Here is a 20471-nt window from a genome sequence, read left to right as displayed (position 1 = left end):
CCCATTGTCTTCTTGGAACGATCCATTGGTACGAATTTTCCTTTATTCAATCCATCTTCTCCATGAACCTTCCAATCTATGGATAAAATACGATAAACGACAATATCAGAAAGAGAATGAATGTTCATTTGATCGTGATCCTTGTGGAGCGAAGCTTGCAAATGGAGCCTTGAACTAGCTGCTGCTTGTGAGGTATGGAAAGAGATCAAATTCGAATTAAGCCCCGGTAGAGACTGGTATGATTCAATTCAACATTTTGTTCGTTCGGGGCTCGCAAAGGAGTTGTGGATACTGCTGTACGAACATCAGCTGGATAATCGAATTATTTGGTATTCAGAGGTGAAATAAATTATTTTATCTGCGAATAGGATTTCATCAAAGAAAACGGCAAATCTCCATGGAGCAGAATGTGACCCCCTCAACCATCTTATCACATTAAGAGAATCGCCTTCTACCACCGCCTTATTTAAGTCTTCATTCACAAGCTACTCATTAGGGGTTATTTACAATAATTCACTTGTTCCCACATGAATTTTCTCCTCCTCTCCTTTCTCATATGAATGTGTATCTGGATTGAATAACTTAAACACGATATGGCCGGTATTAATTATGGTCACCTTTGTAGAACCTTTGCAAGTAGAAGAAGTGGGTCAATATTTTAGTTGATAATAATTTGCCTTGAAAATTCTCCTCGAGGAATTCTCATGCATATTATCATATGACTTATGAGCTTGTCCTTCTATTGTTGAGTTTTGGCATTTGAGTTTCTAACGACGTCTGTTAGATTCCATCTTCATGCTGAGACTTTATAGCTTATTCATCATGATACTAGAGGATATAACAATATCACAAATTACTAATATCCCCATCACTTTGATAGCTTGAACACGATTTCATGTTGAACTATTAGGACAACATTTTTGGTGAGTTTTATTTTTATTTGCCTGTCACTTTGTATACTATAATTTGTACGATTCAATTCATTATTCCATTACAGGTGAGACTCCTCTCCTTCATGCAGCTCGGCAAGGTCACATAATTACTGCCAAATATCTTATTGATCGTGGTGCTAATCCTGCCGCTTCAAGTGAATTAGGAGCCACATCTCTTCACCATGCTGCCGGAATAGGTTTGCTACTTTTTCTTGGTCAAAGTCCAATTTTCATATAGGTTTTGGAGGATATAGACATGGTCTCTATTTCCATGTACAGTGAGCAAATTACTTTCTGGACTTTATGATAAACAAATTTGTAATACTGTCTCATAGCTTATGAATGGGCCCGCGTTTCTGATTTTCATTTTTTTCTTCGAGTTGCAGAAAGGTCTCAAGATTTCATGGATATATATTCATTTAGTATCATTGGTTTTTTTAAAGTGTCCGTAGTAATCTCATCACTGTATTATTATTGGTTGCACTTTTGATTAAAATTGTTTAGTTATTATAATTTGCTACTTGCTGACAATACCATATGCATTAAGGCATATACAGTTGTTCACTGTTCACTAAAAAATTTACTTAATCCTTTTTTTCCTAGAAAAGTTAGATCATAGTTTGCATTTTTTTGATAAAATGACAGAATTTGAAAATTTTCTCGAGATTTTAAAAAATCATCGCAATATCTTTGCTTTTTACCTAAAAACATCACACAAAATATTGCGATAAATTCTGGATATTATTTGTTGACCTAATTTTGTTATCAATATACACTGACACGTGTGTGTGTGTGTATTAACTACACTGATACATTTGTGTGTGTGTGTGTGTATACAGAGAGAGAGAGAGAGAGAGAGAGAGAGAGAGAGAGAGAGAGAGAGAGAGAGAGAGAACGGTTTCTACACACTAGTGTAGATAAGTTATCTACACACTAGCTTAAAATACAGTGGGGCCCCATATTGTTTGGGTGATCCAAAGCATTCATTTGATGGGCCCTCACATAGATAGGGTGTGCCCAAAAAATAAGCTTCATAGGATCATCCTAACCCTTCGAATCGTGGAGGCAAAAAATTGACAGATTTGTGAAGGGTTTTACACGTCCATTTTACCTCCACAAATCGTAGGGTTGGGATGATCTTATGGAGCTGATTTTTTGTGGACACCCTATCTATGTGAGGGCCAATCAAATGAATGGTTTGGATCACCCAAACAATATGCCTTCCACTGGATTTGAAGCTAGTGTGTAGATAACTTATCTACACTTGTGTGTAGAAACCGTTTTCTCATATATATATATATATATATATTGACACAAGTTGTATCCGAGTCTTTGATTCTACTGTCCAAAGGAATATCCACCTCAAGGCTCAAACACTCTCCAATGAAAGCAAGTAAGCTTAGATGGAAGATCACCCCAGATATATTTAGACCATCTTTCATAGTCCTTGATTGTGCACCGAACTCCAAGCAATTTTAGTAGTTAACTTCCCAGACATGGTAGGGAGCCAAATCAGCTGATCCTTAGCATAAGGTATATGTAAAATTGACTCTTTAATGTTGTCAACAACTTCTCTAGGCAGATTTCCTTCAACACAAGAAAGGTTTTAGTCCCCATTCATGCTGGGTACATCTATGATAGGCCGGCTGAATTCAAGACATAGTCAATGAGAGGTCTGCTTCCAATCCACTTATCCATCCAAAAACGGATCTAACTATTCCCAATAACCCCATATTTTGTTATCAATCTAGTCATCCTTCACCCCAAGTATGTTCCTCCACTGCTTAGACACACCAATCATAGTCACGGACAAGTCGAAGCTGTCATTCTTCAAGTATTTGGCATACATGGACGAGCTCAAAAGATCACATTTCCTGATGAAGGTCGTGTATAGCTTTAGTCTTAAATGCCGAACAAAAGTCCTTTAACAATTTAGTGTTCAAAAAACACAACACTAAATTGATTTGAGGCAATTAATTGTGGAAGGGGACTCGGCTAATGCAATCAGTTGGGCCTCGGATGCTTCAAGGGGTCTTTAGCGGATTCAAGGACTTATTGCTGAGATCTTAGACCTTATATGAATATTGGAAACCAGAATTGAGAATAGAAGATCAGCTAATGAGGCAGCAGATACCCTAGCCAAGGAAGGAGTATTTAGGACGGCCATGTTGGTCATTGTTCCCTAAATTCAAATAATGTCGTAGATTCTGTAACTACTTTAATCTCTGCTTTTTACTTGGCGTGGGACATCTTGTCCCCGCCCTGATTATTAATAAAATTTGTCAACTTTCAAAGAAAAAAACAAAAAACAATTTAGTGTTCAAGCCGATTCATGTAGACGAACCCAACTAGTGTCAAGATTAGACTTAGTCAATTTGAGTTGGGTAGATCCTTTCACCTTCTTCATGAAAATTTTCTAAAGGATTTATTTAGCTGACCCCAACTAGTTTGGGACAAAGGCTTAGTTGAGTTGAGTTGAGTAGTGTTCAAGCCACCCTCATCTTTGATTTTGCATATGGTGGTAGAATGGCTAGATGAAAGAATGGACTTCTGTCGTATGGTTACAATGGCTCTAATAACGGCTGCTGTTTCCAATTACCCCACATATTTTATGTCATTGCTCAAGATTTTAGTTGAAGTTGTGAAGAAGTTCGATGCAACATGACTTCCTTTAGTAAAAAATCAAGCATTTGGTGAGATAGGAGGGTGTTTTGGATCCAAGAAATGAGGGGCATTGGAATTGGGATTTGGTAATATGGTTATGAGGAGTAAGGTTCTTCTTGGTAAGTGGTTAGATGGGTTTGTGGAGAGAGGGAAACTCGTTGCAGAAAAGTAATGGTGGGAAAACATGTGATGGTGGACGTGTCGAGAATTATGTGAGAAAACATGGGAGGGTAGGGCTGTAGAGAATTAGGTAGGACTTAGGAGTTGAGCCTGACAGCTTGTGTTCAGGTGAGGGATTAGTTTTCTCCAGAGATTAGGTTTATGGTGGGGTGGGTTTTTTTTTTTTTTTTTTTGTGGTGTGTGGTGGGGTGGGGTAATCATTAAGGTTGGGTAATCAACACATTCTATATAAGAAGCTGATGAGCGGCAGACTCGGATTGAAAGTGGTGGTATTGGTGAACCTAGGATGAGGGTTTAAGAATGGAAACAAGTGGTGGTCTAAGGTGGTATTGGAAGGGTTTGGGTTTGGTGAGGGCTAGGTACGGAGATGATAATGGTGAGAAGGATAGTAGATGGTTTTGGTTTGGAAAAGGGTGAAGGAGCTAAAGGCTTTGGTTTGATTTTCAAGAGGTTGAAGATGGTGGATAAGGGTGGTGGTTTGCGTGAACTTAGAGATGGTATTGGGTGGAGGTACGGTAACGAAAGAGAGAAGGGACTGCTTCGATGGTTAAACTTGCATCAAAGCAAGAGGTAACCTGTATACAACAAGGATGAAAAAAACTCAAAGAGAATGATAATTTTTCATTAAGAAAACCTATGCACTTTTTCTTCCCAAAAGAACAAGATAAGAATAGACTCTTCTCCAAAAGAAAGAAACTATAACTCAAAGTCGAATGCTCTTCATAGAGATTTATGGTCCTTTTATAGAGGTGGAACCTCTTTACAACAATATATGAGCCTACAGACAGACAAAAATAAAGTTTTCTTACATTCACACACACAAGTCATGCATAATAAATAGCTTACAGACAAAAAAAGATATTTTCCAACTTTCACACTTACTAGTCTTAGCTAACTTGGGCTTGGTCGAATAAAAGATACCTTGTCTTGGTCCAATAAATCTTCCACTGGAAACTACCAAGATGAAAGTTTGGATAGAGTTCTGGTTAACAATTTTTGGCTTCAAGACCACCCTTACTCTTATGGTCATTATAAACCTCCTGGTATTTCTGATCATAGTCCTATCATTGTCACCCTGGAAGATTATAAAAGTCTGGGTCCTATTCTGTTTAAGTTCATGAATATGTCGTTGGGTGATATGTCCCTTTAACCCATCGTTGAACGGGCATGGGGTATAAAAGCTCTTGGAAATTCTATGTACAAGCTCTCTCAAAAATTGAAAGAGGTTAAAAGACAGATCCGGGATTGGAACATGTCTATTTTTGGGAGAATTGATGTTAAGGTGCCCATCATCCGAAGAGCTCTCGAAGACACCTAGATTACTTTAGCAACTAATCTCACTAATCCGATCCTTATTGCTAAAGAAGTTTCCCTTCGTGATGAGTTGTTCATAGCCGCAAAAATGGAGGAATCTTTGGCCCATAAAAAATCGAGGCTTGATTGGCTCCATCTGGCTGTCCGATCTAGATGTAACTCAAACAATATGCCTTGAGAAAAGATAATGTTAACCTTACTTCCAAGCCTGAGGAAATAGCATACATTCTTCAATCTTATTTCAGCAACATCTTCAACAATTAAAAGAGCCAATCTTGCTTGAATCCGGATCCAATCAGAAAGCTCTCGGATCTTGACTCTAGCTGGCTTAGCCGCCTTGTTTCTGATGAAGAAATTGAGGAGGTGGTTTTGAAAGGCCCCAGTCATAAAGCTCCTGGGCCTGATGGTTTCAATGGTGCCTTTTTCCAGCATTTCTGGTATTTGATTAAGACTGACTTCATTGCCGCAATCAAGAACTTCTTCAAAAGGAAAAACTGCTCTCGGAGGTCAATGCCACCTTCCTAGCCCTTGTCCCCAAAGGTCCTGATTCTTCCTCCCCCGACAAGTTTCGGCCCATTTCCCTGTGCAACTTCACTTACAAATCCATCACAAAAATCCTTTGCTAATAGACTTAAAAAGGTCATAGACAAGCTGATTAGCCCTTCCTATTCTGCCTTCATCAAAGGCAGACAAATCCATGATAATATCCTTCTTTGCCAAGACCTTCTCCATAACTTCAATCCATGGTTTTAAATTTCGGTTTCGGCTAAAATTTCGGACTTATCCGAAATAGAAATTTCAGCCAAAACCCCGAAATTTAGGGCGAAATTTGGTATTGCCGCACAAAATCCCCTTTTTTTAGGACGAAATTTCGATCGAAATACTTTAACGGAATAAAAAAGTATTATTTTATTCAAAATTTCGACGAAATTACCGAAATTTTTGAAATTTCGAACAAAATTTGGTAAATTTCGGGAATTTCGGTTTCGGTACTATTTCGTTTCGTTCCTCACAGAAATCCGAAATTTTCGGATCGAAATTTAAATCCATGCTTCAATCTTTAATCCTCTTCCCCTTCCATGTGTATCAAGGTTGACCTAGCCAAAGCTTTTGATAATGTTAACCACAATTCTCTCGTCTCTTTTATGTCTAAGCAAGGGTTCGACTCTGTCTGGTGTGATTGGATCTTCAAGTGTATTTAAAGCCCTCTTTTTCAATCCTTGTTAACGGATACCCTCATGGCCATTTTTCATCGTCAAATGGAATTAGGCAAGGGGATCCTCTGTCGCCTCTTCTTTTTGTCATTGTTATGGAAATGCTTTCATTATTCTTTGAGAATGCTCTACAAGAGGATCTTTGCTCCACTCCCTTCTCGCGAGGTACCTATTCTATCTCCCATCTTATGTTTGCAGATGATTTGATGATTTTTGGAACGGATAACTTCGAATCTGCTAATTCTATTCTCTCTTGTTTAAAAGCATTCTCAGATTGTTCAGGGCTTGTAGCTAATAGTGCAAAAAGCGAATTTTTCTTCAAAGGGACCCTACTATCTGTCCAAAAAGAGATTTGTGATCTCATTGGGTTTCAGGTTGGAAATTTTCGAATTCGTTATCTTGGTCTCCGCTAGTCACAACAAGACTTTCATCAAAGGACTGCCAGCCACTCGTTGCAAAATTTCAGAAGAAGATTGCCTCTTGGAACAATAGGTTTCTTTCGACAGCAGGTAGAGTGGAGCTCATAAAAACGGTTCTCAGCTCATTCCAAGCTTATTGGTCTACAGCTTACCCTCGCTTGTAACAAAGATGATACAAATGGGCAGTCCTTTGAGATTAGTGCATCTTTAGACTGAGATCTTCTAGTTCCGGTGTAATATCTATGTTTTGTTGTGATACAAATGGGCGGTCCTTTGAGATTACTAGATTAGTGCATCTTTTGACTGAGATCTTCTAGTTCCGGTGTAATATCTATGTTTCCTTATCTCATGTTTAGCATTAAGCGAATGGTGTGGTTGATTCTCTAGCTAAAGAGGGAGCCAGTAGAGATATTTTAGTTATGACTCAAGAGATGCCCATGGCATAATTTTTTTTTCTTTAGTAAATTGTTATCTTTCTCAAAAAACGGAAGAAGAAGGATGACATTGTTATATTCACGTGTCATTGCTACTGGTTTCAGCAATGCAAAAGTCATTTTTTTGGGTTCTTGTTTTTTCACGTCAAACATAACTGAACTTAACTTCAGATATAATTCAAGTTGTTCCTTGCCTTTTTTTTTCGTTTATTTCAAGACCACTCATTATTTTAGTCAACTCTAAATGAATGCAGGAAATATTGAGTTGCTCAACTTCTTAATTTCCAAAGGGGTCGATGTGGATTCACAAAGTGATGCTGGTACTCCACTGATTTGGGCTGCGGGTCATGGACAGCAAGATGCTGTGAAGGCTTTACTAGAACACCATGCTAATGTAAGGTAGCTTTTTACCCTCACTATTCATTGCTGTTTCTTTTTATGTCCTAATATTTCATATTCTCTAACTATTAATGCACTTGTTCTTTGAAGTGATGTATCTACAGTTTGAAATATGAATTTATTAGTCAAATATTTAGTAGCAAATGACACGCCTACATAACTCTTATCCTTGGAATGCACTTGTTCTTTGAAGAGATATGTCTACAGCTTGAAATACACATTTATTAGTCAAACAGTTCTTAGCAAATGACGCGCCTATTTAACGCTTATCCTTTGAACAATCTCACAAACTTCTTATCTTGCAGATGTTACCATCTTTGGTGATCAGCTACATCATTTCCAAAGTTCATTGGTTTACAAATCAATGGATTAAATTCCCATTGGTTGGTGGCAATGCCGTTCTATACGAAATCATGCATGTTTTTTCAGATTTTCTGATTTCCTCCATGATCTAGTTTTATACATTTATGTCAATAAACAATGATACAATAAAAAGTATGGCTTCTATAGGGTTGTTCAGGACAAAGTGGCAAATTTTTTTGAATGTTATGAGAGAGCAGGGGAAGAACGTGATTTGCAGTCCAATATTTTATAGGAATTCTAAAAATGAGTTCTGCCATCTGCTAACCCTCTTTAGTACGCTAGAAGGGGTTTTTGTATCATTGGTGGCGAAGGATCGTTGAATATCAGCAAAGAAGTTTTTCTTCGATATTCAAAGTGTTGAAGGCAATTTGTGTAGGATATGGATGTTGAAATATAACGTTCATTTGACAAGGAATTGGAATGTAATAATATCGATTTATATATAAGAAAAGATTTTCTATTGATTCAAACATTGTAATAGGGGAGGGAGTGAGCATAGAGAGAGAAGAGGAAAGTGTAGAGATATTGATGTGGCTGGTGTTGGAGGAGAGAACAGTAGAGGGCGAAGCTTCGGTGAGATGTCCCCGGTGAGATATCCTAACCCCCTGAATCCCAAGGGATTCAGGATAAAGAAGGTATAATCGTAAAGCCGAAATGACCATTAGGGATGTCTTCAGAAGCCGCCAGATTCTCCCTTTGGTGGCCCCTGTTTCTGGCTTTCCGTTGGATTCTCTTACCTGTTCGTGTGGCGTTAATCTTGACCATCTAGTGGGGCACTTTTTAAATTTTATTGAATCTGGGTATCACGCGTTGAATGTGTTTGAATCCCTAGGGATTCTTAATATTTGTTGCCGGAGGACTTTAAGTTTGTTTGAGCAAGGAGACAATCTGGTCAAACCCCAGTGAGCTCCCCCCAGATCCCATTCGGGGTCTCTGGGAAGCATTGAGGATAGGGATACCAGAGTGAGAAGATTGGAATTTGGGGCCAGGAGAGTCCCTGGCCATAGAGCTACTGAGTTTAATCGACGTGAGCCCTCAAATGACAGCGATTGGATGTGTTCGAGGTGCCATTATAAAAACTTTGGCTCGCATAATGTTTGTAGGAAATGCTCAGGACCTAAGAGTAAGTTGGCTCCAACCATGGTTTGAAGGCCTAAAGTTGGTCCCTCTCAGGTTGCTGTACATGATGACCTCCCGGCTCTTGATATTACAGTCAATCTGGTGGAGGAAAGAAAAAAGAATCTTAAGAGTTGCCCCATTGGGAGCTTGAAATCAGAATCTTGGCTGTTGGAAGATGTTTGGGAATGAGCTAAAAGATGTTGGGGTCTATCTGAGTTGCAAAAGCTTTATTCGATCAACTCAGTGGATATTTTGTTTTTCTTTGAGTCAGAATCCCAGGCGACTTCCATTCTTAGGCGTGGAGGTGATGCCCTGGGGGAATACCTCTATTCTTTTCAGCCTTGGTTCCCGCCTTCCCGGCATATAACACGGGTGCTAGAACCATAAGGATTAGAGTCTATGATATCCCCCTCCATGCTTGGTCCACGTTAACTGTGAAGATCCTTGGTCAACACCTGGGCCAGGTGATTCAGACTCAGCTCTTTGGCAACCACGACCATTGTATGACTTTTGCCTCGGCTACGGTCATGACTCCCCTTTGGAAATCTATCCCTTCTTTTATCAACCTAAGAGTAAACTCCAGAATTTATTCAGTAGGAGTTAAGGGGATCTCCAAGGATAGTATTAATAGCCTGGCGATGTCGGTGATGGGGGAATCAAGTAGTAAAGATAATTTAGCTTCTTTTGAGGGCCCCGGTTTGTAGACCTCCGACAATGAGACGCCGGCGATGGTTGTTCCACTGGAAAAGGTGGCAGATGCTAATCCCAAGGGTTGTGATAATGGTAGGGAGCCGTTGGTGGGGCCCTCTTTGAATTTTGAACTGCCCAACTCCTAGCCTGTTCCAACAGACAACAATTCGTCTAGATCGTCAAAGAGCAGAGTCACTGATGTGAATTGTAAGTGGGGTCAGCCTGGAGAAGGGACGGTGCTGAAATCATTAAATGTTGCATTATGTTGCAAGAAAGGAAAGGCTCTTCGAAAAGATATTGCTGACAGTTGTACATTGAAGTCGGCACAGGAGAAAAGGCCTTAAAAATAAAAAGCAGATTTTATAAGGAGAGTAAAAGTTCTAAGGAGAAGCGTCTACGTATTGGGAAAGGTAATATACCACGTAGACGTACTAACTCGGAAGCACGGTTGCTAGCTACTCGAGGTGGTCTATCTTTTAAAAAAAAAAAACTCAAAGGCATTTTTAGGAAAGAGGATTACAGGAAGAGAAAACTCGTTTCCGACTCTCAACAACTCCTTCGAGATTTCAACAACTTCACTGATCCAGCTATGACAGGGAAGGAAGTGACCCAGGTTGGCAACATTTGGAATGCCCAAGACTTTACATTTGAGGCTGGAGATCTAGACCTTCTGAAAAACCTCAGTTATAACGAAAAGCTGGCAAGGAAGGAATCACCCACCCCATGTGAGGTTTCCTTCAGCCCGCTAAAAAAGCGATGGGCCCAACTAATGAATGATTCTAGCAGCAGTACATGTGACGACCATAACTCCTATGAGACGGCAAATGACAAGGAACTGCATATGCCCCTCCTCAAACTCGCCATCTTTAATAAAATATTAGAAAATGAAAGGCGCTCTCGTAGGCGTCTCCGGGAGGAGGAAAAACAGGCGGTAATTAGGGCCCTGAAGAAAAGGCGGGCAAACCCGATTGATGAGCCCGTTGCTTCCCGAGACACGTTAGGACTGGAAGTAGACTAGCGAGTCGGGGAGCATCTAGGACCTAGTGGGGATACTGAAGGTAAGGGTAAACTGATGGCTGATAGCTCAAGAGAAACTGAAAGTCGAGGATCGTTCTCGGAAGAATTTGATGATTTGTTAACAATGGGGGACGTCTTCGGGATTGGATATGACGAAGACTTGGGGGCGACTAAAGACGTGTTCCTGGCTATGGCGGCAAGAGAAGAAAAAGAGGAAAGAGCAAAAGAGGCTTGGGAGGGGGTTTAAGCATTGAGCTCCCTTTCTATCTTAGAACTTTCACAATCACCTTGTGTGAATTCAGGATGTTAGAACTCTCATTTGGCTCAAGAGAATTTGCTCTCGGGCCTTGGCAAAGCTGTTTAAGGGGAGTTTTTTCTAAGCTACCGGGTAGTTTTGTTAGGTGTGTAAATTTCGGAAAATTGAGGGGAAGAGTTATAGTTTTTGACTTTAGAGGGATGAGTGTCATGGTTACATATCTAAGAGAATGCATTCGACCTATTTCCAGAGGAACTACAAATTCAAAGGTTTTGGCTTGAGAGATTATGTCTTTCGCCTAAACTAGACTTAATCTGGATGCTATTCATCTCTAGGAGTATTGTGATTACTCTACTGAGTTGTTCTTAAGATTGTTTGTTTTAAAAGGGTATGGGTTAAGGGTTAAGGCAAGGCTTCAAGACGAAGAGGATTGTAGTTTGAGCTATATTTGATAAGTTATCACCGGTAGGAAGTAGGGAAGGAAAGGACATGTAATTGTAATTGTTTACTTTGGTGTGTTATCTCGGATTTTGGGTTTGCTCGGCTTGGTTACTTATCATATTATGTAATAGGATGGGACTCCTAGTCCTACCTGCTATCTTAATATCAATAAAATTCGTCATTTTTCAAAAATAAATAAAAACTATAACGTTCATTGTGTTTTTGTTTCAGTTTTATGTTACTTAAGTCGGGTGTGGTGGTCATTTGTATTCTATGACATAATAAACAAGGGAATGCCCTATGATAGGATGTTACCCAAACTCCATTGTATTTCTCTTCTCCTATTCTTCTCTCTCTCTCTCTCTCTCTCTCTCTCTCTCTCTCTTCTCTTATGTTCATCTCATTAAGTCAACCTACATGATTTCACAACATCGATCTTGTAGCCGATCTTAAGATTCTCTCCCCACTCTTGATCCAAGGGAAGCTAAGGTTTTGTCCTAAAGGCTTGACGAAGGAAGAAGACTCCCTTCTTAAGCTGTACGACTGACATCATCAACCGTATTGCTTCTCATCTCTTATTCGAATAGAATAGCCATGGACTGTTGAATACCATCGTCTAGTTATTTATGGAGATTTTCCTTGATATCTTTTACTAATATTACTAGTATTTTTGGAGATTTGCAAAGTTCAGTTTTCAGAAATTTTAGAGACCAGATCTGGAGTGTTTCATTCAGATCTAAGCATTGAGAATATCTTTCGAACTAAAATTAGTACCCCACCTTATGAGCTTACAAAATGAGAGTTAGTTGACTCCATTCCTATCAGAATTTAATGTGCAAGAATAGTTTGTTTGAAGGTTTTTTTGACTGAATGTGGGAGTATTTTTCAAGGATTTTTAGGGAAACTGAATGGAAAAAAAATCATCAGATTTGCATATGTTTGATTAACGCTTTAAGCTAGCAAACGTGTAAAAGTGCATCTTTGGGCAGTTCTGTTACCATTAAAACCCCTCCTCCAACCTAGGAAGTAGTCAGATGGATGCCCTAGAGTCAAAATGACTACCTTCAAATTAGACAGATTTAATTACTTGAAATGGTCACAATTCATAACAAGCCAAGATTTTCATTGTCAGTAGATCAAAATTGGGGTATATGAGTATATCAATGGGAGAGTAAAAGAGCCGACGGAAGACGATCCCAACTGTGAGAAGTGGGAATTTGAGAACCTTACAGTCATGTCCTGGATGCTACACTAAATGCAGCCTAGTATTAGCACATAATTACAAAAGAAGTATGAGACATAATAACTAAGACAATTCCTAAAACATGATATTGCTATAGTGTACTAGTTGTACTAGGAAATAGTTAATCTTTCTCTAATAAGCATATCCTTGCTGCCTTTGGAAAACTGAGACAAATCATCTTCCACTCTAAAGATCTGTGCTTGATTAGCATATTTGTAAATTTTTTTGAGGTAAACCCACACCTTTAAGCATGCTAGGTAAGGGCGCACATTTAATGCTGTTAACAGAGAGATTTGAGAATGAATATTGTGTGTTAGCCTCCTTGCCCTAACACACACATATATATTTATTATGAAAAGACTATATTGCCCTTAGGCTACATAAGCTTATTCTAACACTCCCCCTCAAGCTGGAGTATGAATGTCATACATGCCTAGGTTGTTACATAAATCACTCAATCGAACTCCATTCAACGTCTTGGTAAACATGTCTGCAATCTGATCATTCGTTCGAGTGAACTCGGTTTGAATTTGGCCTGTTTGAATCCTGTGACGAATAAAGTGACAATCCACTTCTATATGCTTAGTGCGTTCGTGAAATATCGGATTCATAGCTATGTGAATGCCTGACTTGTTGTCACAGTAGAGGGATACAGGTGAGGAGTATGAGAATCCAATCTCTGACATAAATGACCGTAGCCAAATTAATTCACAGCTTGTGTAAGCCATGGCCCTGCACTGGATCGTGACACAACGTCCTGCTTCTTACTCTTCCAAGATACTAGATTTCCACCTATGAAGGTACAATAACCATTAGTAGATCGCCGGCCAGCAGGAGATCCGGCCCAGTCTGCATCAGAGTATACCTCAATCCTCAAATGGTTATGCTTTCTGAAGAGAAGACCTTTCCCGTGAGCTTTCTTTAGATACTTCACTATCTCAATCACAGCTGACCAATGTGATGTCCGAGGCATACTCATATACTGGCTAACCACACCAACAGCATATGCAATGTCCGGATGAGTGACTGTGAGATAGATCAACCGTCCTACTAACCGTCTGTATCGACCAGGATCTTCTAGTGGCTCCCCCTGATCAGGTGAAAGCTTGACATTCGGATTCATAGGAGTCTGTGCAGGTTTTGCCCCCAGAAGACCTGTTTCTTCCAAAATATCAAGAGCATACTTCCTTTGGGACAAAGATAGCCCCCTTTGTGAATGTGTCACTTCAATACCTAAGAAGTATCTCAGAACACCAAGGTCTTTTTTGCTGAATTCATTCTGAAGGAAATCTTTGAGGCGTTGTATTCCTGCTTTGTCATTCCCTGTAATAACAATATCATCAACATATACAACTAGGAGAATCAAACCAACTTTGCTTCGAGAGCTGAACACAGAATGGTCTACAACACATTATTTCATACCAAATCGTAGGATGACCTCACTGAATCTCTTAAACCAAGCACGGGGAGACTGTTTAAGACCATAAATCGCCTTTCTAAGCTTACAGATGGTATGCTGCACCTCCCCCTGAGCAACAAACCCTGGTGGTTGCTCCATATACACCTCCTCCCTCAAATCACCATGGAGGAACGCATTCTTGATATCCAACTGATATAGTGGCCAAGACTGATTCCCGGCCAAAGAAATCAATACACGGATGTATGGAATCTTTGCCACTGGAGAGAATGTCTCAACATAATCAATCCCATAAGTCTGAGTAAAGCCCTTGGCAACAAGACGGGCTTTTAACCTCTTAACAGAGCCATCAGGTAGGTATTTGACGGTGAACACCCACTTACATCCGACTACCTGAGCACCAGGAGGAAGGGAAGCCAACTGCCATGTCTGGTTTTTGGCCAAAGCATCCATCTCAGCCTCCATAGCTGCTCGCCATCCCGAATCAAGCATAGCCTCTTGAGCAGAGCGGGGAATAGAAACCGATGACAAAGATGATATAAATGCGGTATACGAAGGAGATAACCGAGCATAACTTACTGCATCAGAAATAGGGTGATGAGTGGTACGAGAACGAGTACGGCTCGCAATAGGGGCATCAAGAGATTCATCAACCTGAGTAGCATCATCAGAAGATGAGGGTAAAGGACCCGCTTGCTGAGAAGAGATGGCAGGGCATGAAGGCTCAACTGAAGTAGTAAAACGCTTGCGAGTATATACCTGGAAGGGACGCTGAACCGGATTCGGTGGCAAACTGGGAACCGGAACCGGCAATAGCAATGGAGGAGGAGATACCGGTAAAGAAAAGGAAGCAGGAAAGTAGGGAGTATCCTCAAAAATTGAGACATCAGCACTGATAAATTTGCGGCGAAGCTGAGGACTGTAGCATCGATAACCCTTCTGGGTTCGTGAATAACCCAGGAAAACACACTTGATTGCCCTTGGGGCCAATTTATCAAGTCCTGGGGTGAGATCCTGAACAAAGCAAACACACCCAAACACCTTGGGAGGTAACGGAAACGGATCCCCAGAAGGGTGTAACACCGAAAAAGGGGACCGATTGCTAAGAACTGAAGATGGTAGACGATTAGCCAGAAAGCAGGCTGTAAGCATAGCATCAGCCCAAAACGATTTGGGAACATGCATCTGATACAGAATGATGCGAGCTATATCTACAAGATACCGTATTTTTTGCTCGGCAACACCATTCTGTTGTGAAGTGTGGGCACAAGACGACTGATGAATAATTCCACGACTAGAAAGAAACTCCTGAAAACCGTGCCGATCAGAAAAATACTCACGGGCATTATCAGTACGTAAACATTTAAGGGAACATGAGTATTGATTTGTAATTTCAGCATAAAAGAAACAAAATGTAGAAAACACCTCAGAACGATCCTTTATTATATAAAGCCAGGTCATCCTGGAAAAATCATCAACAAAAATAACAAAGTACTTCCCACCAAACATAGAAGGAGTACGACATGGACCCCTAACTTCATAATGCACTAACTCAAAAGGACTACTGACACGACTAACAGAACGAGACGGGTAGGAAACACGATGGTGTTTTCCATACTGACAGGACTCAGAATGAAAATGACTAATGACACCAGAAACAACGGAAGAACGCTGCAGACGCTCAGGAGAAGGATGACCGAGCTGGCAGTGCCACATAAAGGAATCTGTTGAGATACTAAACGCTGTGGGAGTGATAGCATCATCCAGGTAGTATAGGCCATCTGTCTCATGCCCCGAGCCAATCGTCTTCCGAGTCACAAGTTTCTGAAAAACACAATAAGAAGGAAAGAATGTTACTGAACAATTAAGGCGATTAATAAGCTGACTAACAGAAAGAAGATTACAGGGAAAAGTAGGAACACAGAGTACAGATGATAAGGATAAGTGGGATGTGGCTGTAACAGTCCCAGTGCCTGAAATAGGACATCGAGTCCCATTGGCCAAGGTGACCATCTTAGTAGGAGCACAAGAAGTAAAGGAACTAAGAAGTGTACTGTTACTGGTCATATGATGAGAGGCACCAGAATCAATAAGCCAGGAAGCAGAGTGGCTAAGGGAGCAAGATGGGTTGCTACCTTCTGTGGCAAGTTGAGCAGCCGGTTGTTTCCCTTTCTCCTGTAGGAGCAAAAGTGACTTATACTCAGTCCGAGAGACGAGCATGCTGTCTGAGGGAGCAGGAGTAGGTGCAGCAGGTGTCTCAGAAGCGAAGTGGGCGGCTTGAGCCGGACGTAGCTCGGGATGGAGATCGTAACAGAAATCAATAGTGTGACCCTCCATGTCACAATGACTGCAATAACGTGAGCCACGACCCCCATAAGTACGGCCTCTCCCTGAATCTCGGCCAAAGCCACGGCCCTGTCCGCGACGACTGCGACCACGACCCCTAGCACGAGTGCCCCGAAAGGAACCAGACTGGGCAGCAAAGGCGGACTGGTCACCAGCAACAGAGATAGCCGGATCGAGACGTAGAGCGCGTTGAACGCGAGAAAAGATCTCATCCAAAGATGGGAGCGTGCCTAATCCAAGGATCTGCTGCCGAAGAGGGACAAACTCAGGCCCTAAGCCATAAAAAAACCGAGTAGTACGGAGCTCATTCTTCTGTTGAGCCAAGACCTTAAGGTCGGTGGATGGGGGATGATAAATATCAATCTGCTCACAAAGACCAACAAAATCCGAATAGTACTCAGCAACAGTCTTATCTCCACTCGAGATACGAAAGAAGTCACTGTAAACATCAGTAATCCGCGTGAGATTGTTGCTGCCGGAATAAAGTGTCTCAGCACGCAACCAGACTGCCCGTGATGTATCCAGAAATAGCATGTTGCTCGCAATCTTTGGTTCCATACTCTGACAGAGAAGAGACTGAAGCTGAGCATCCTCCTGACTCCACTTATCATACCCCGCATCTTTAGGATCCGGAGGATCCGTCGTGATGAAACGTAACTTGCCCTGACATCGCAAATAGAGGTGAACAGAACGACTCCAGGCAGGTAATTAGCACCATCCAATTTAATGGATGTCATAGAGGTCACCGACACCGGAAATGAACCGGAGGAAGAAGCTGATGGCAAGGCCATAATAAACACCAAAACTCAAATGGTGAAGCAGACCAGACAAGACACACCACAACAATCACATACAACCACAGAAAAGGGCAGCCAAATATAGGCAAGCAAATCACCACGAAAAATAAACAATCAAAAGGAAAAATCACAAACATCCGCCGGAAGGACCCCGAAAAAAAACAAGCACGAAGCCTCATACTTGTGGAACTACAACGAAACATAGAGACAAAGCTTAAGTCATCAAGTAGGAAGCAAAGAAAAATGTAACAAAGCGGAGCCGCGACAAAAAAAAAGGTGAGAAATGTAACGGGAAGATTTAGGGCATGAACACCCGACGGCTAGAAGAGAAGAACACTATCCTTATAGGTCAAAGAAGATGGGGAAAGATGTTATAAAAGAAGAAGGGAGAACACGCAGGGGGGGCAAACAGGGAAGAGTAGGGTTTTCCAGGGGGCATGCAGGGGGGCAAACAAGGAAAGTTGGGTTTGTCCGGGGGGGGCAAAACAGGGAAAATTGGGTTTTCTAGGGGGGGCAACCAGTGAAGAGTTGGGTTTTCCAGGGGGCAAACAGGGAAAGTTGGGTTTCCCAGGGGGCGCGCAGGGGGGGCAACCAGTGAAGATTGAGGAAGAAAGAAAAAAAGAAGAAGAAGAAGAAGAAGTTAGGGCATGGGCATGGGCTTCAATGGAAGAAGAAGTTAGGGCATGAGCATGGGCATGGGCATGAGCTTCAATGGAGGAAGACAAGAGGTCTTCAATGGAGGTCCTAGGGCATCGAGAAACCCTAGGGCTCTGATACCATGTTAACAGAGAGATTTGATAATGAATATTGTGTGTTAGCCTCCTTGCCCTAACACACACACATATATTTATTATGAAAAGAATATGAAAAGACTATAATGCCCTTAGGCTACATAAGCTTATTCTAACAAATGTAATGAATGACTCAACTGAATTTAATTCCAAGTGATAACGCTGTCATTATTCACCCTCCATTGACTTGGTTCTTAGTCAGCCATAAGCTTGGCCTTATTGCCATCAAGCACACCCAATAGGCCTTTGCCTTAAAAAAAAATGTGAAAATGGAACTCCATCAGCCATATTGAAGATTAAGAAGAGATCATCTGAATAACTGTAACAAAGTTCAAGGCCACAAGGAACCATAACACATTGAGGCTGGTGTGAGATTAATTAATCTCAGATTATCTTATATTCTATGACCTTAATTGCTTAATATCATAAGATTATTAATCTTAATATTCATATTGAACTGAATTAATATGCCTTCCCAGATATAGATAGGCAGGACATAAGTAATCCATGCAAGATGAGAAAGGAAATGAATCACAGGGTTGTGCAAAAAGGAATTCTTATTATACGGAACGAGAGATGGCTTCTATAGAGCACTAGAGAAGGCTGTTGTACATCACTAGAGATGGCTGGTAGCCAGCACAATAAATCGTAGAGAACTACAAGTGTGTCTTGTTGAGAGAGGTAGAGAAAAGAGAGAAAGTAAAGATTGAGAGAAAAGATTGAGTTAGGGTTCTCCTCCTCACTCATGTAATATAAATAATAAAGAGTGAAGTACAAAGACAAGTATGCCCTTGGGCATTACAATAAAGACCTAAAGACCTGCTAACACCCCCCCTCAAGCTGGAATGTAGATATCTAACATTCCTAGCTTGTTACAATTATCAACTAACTTAGCTCTACTTAGAGGCTTCGTGAACATGTCTGCTAATTGATCTGTAGATCTGGTAAACACAGGAGATATGTAGCGTCGCTGGATCAATTCTCTAATGAAATGACAATCCACTTCAATATGTTTGGTCCTCTCATGGAAGACTGGATTCGTGGCAATGTAAATGGCGGATTTGTTGTCACAGTATAACTGAGCTAGAGAAGAAGAAGAAGGAGGAAATCCAATCTCTGAAAGCAAGGAACGTAGCCACATGAGTTCACCACTGGTATGAGACAGCTCTATATTCTGCCTCGGCACTGGATTTAGACACGACATCTTGTTTCTTACTTCTCCATGAAACAAGATTACCTCCAATAAAGGTGCAATATCCTGTAATAGACCTCCTATTAGCCGGAGATCCTACCCAGTCTGCATCAGTGTATCCTTCAATTCTCTGGTGCCCATGCCTCTGAAATAAAAACCCTTTACCTGGCGAACTCTTCAGATATCTCAATATCTGAAGTACAGTCGCCCAGTGTGAAGTGCGAGGTGAGCTCATATGCTAGCTAACAGCGCTAACTGCAAAGGTAATATCTGAACGTGTAACGGTAAGATAAATGAGCTTACCAACTAAGCGTCTGTATTGCCCTGGATCTTCTAACAGGACTTCCTCCTCAGGGAGTAATTTCATATTCCGGTCCATAGGAGTTGAGGCAGGCTTGACTCCCAAACAACCTGTCTCATCAAGAAGACCCAGAACATACTTCCTCTGTGAGAGGTAGATACCTCTAGTCGAATAGGCAACCTCAATGCCCAGGAAATACCGAAGACGACCCAAATCCTTAGTAGAGAACTCTGTCTGAAGGAAGGATTTGAGCCTTTGAATGTCACCTGTATCGCTACCAGTGATAATGATATCATCGACATATATTGTCAACAGAACACAACCAGCCTGAGATTGAAAACTGAAGACGGAGTGATCAACTGCGCACTGCTTCATGCCAAAGTGAATAAGTGTAGCATTGAACTTCCCAAACCAGGCTCTCGGAGATTGTTTGAGACCATAAATGGATTTCCTCAAACGACAAACAAGAGAAGATCTCTCCCCCTGAGCAACATATCCAGGAGGCTGCTCCGTATAGACCTCTTCCTCCAAATCACCATGAAGAAAGGCATTCTTTACATCCAACTGATGAACATGTCAGCCAAGAGTCACAGCAAGGGATAGCAGGACACGGATAGAAGGAATTTTCGCAACTGGTGAAAAAGTCTCGCCATAATCAATCCCATATGTCTGCGTGTACCCTTTTGCAACAAGTCGAGCCTTAAGGCGCTCAACTGTGCCATCAGGAAGGTGCTTGATTGCATAAACCCAGCGACAACCAACTGGGCAAGCACCATATGCGAGATGGACCAAATCCCATGTCTGATTGGCCTGAAGGGCCTGCATCTCAAGATCCATAGCCGCTCGCCATCCTTGATGATCAAGTGCCTCATGTAGAGTCTTAGGTAGAGAAAGAGAGGACAAAGACGAAACAAAACTGCGAAATACAGGGTTGAGAAAGTC

The 20471-nt window shown here is 41.2% G+C and overlaps 1 protein-coding gene across 2 annotated transcripts in view; it reads left to right on the top strand.

The window, feature by feature from the left end:
* The window catches only part of TPR10 (ankyrin repeat family protein), a 55149-nt gene that overhangs the window by 8051 nt on the left and 26627 nt on the right, over window positions 1–20471 (top strand). Inside the window, exons 4-5 of one of the 2 annotated variants that reach the window (XM_077391265.1) lie at window positions 998–1129; window positions 7412–7556. In XM_077391265.1, coding sequence (XP_077247380.1) covers window positions 998–1129; window positions 7412–7556 — 277 coding nt within the window. The remainder of the gene's footprint in view (window positions 1–997; window positions 1130–7411; window positions 7557–20471) is intronic. The other variant, XM_077391264.1, reaches the window with a different exon arrangement.

Source organism: Tasmannia lanceolata, unplaced genomic scaffold (genome assembly GCF_043159265.1).
Source record: "Tasmannia lanceolata isolate RefF3 unplaced genomic scaffold, GAP_Taslan_0.1 ptg000012l, whole genome shotgun sequence".
NCBI lineage: Eukaryota > Viridiplantae > Streptophyta > Magnoliopsida > Canellales > Winteraceae > Tasmannia > Tasmannia lanceolata.
This window is presented reverse-complemented; position numbering and strand designations above follow the sequence as displayed.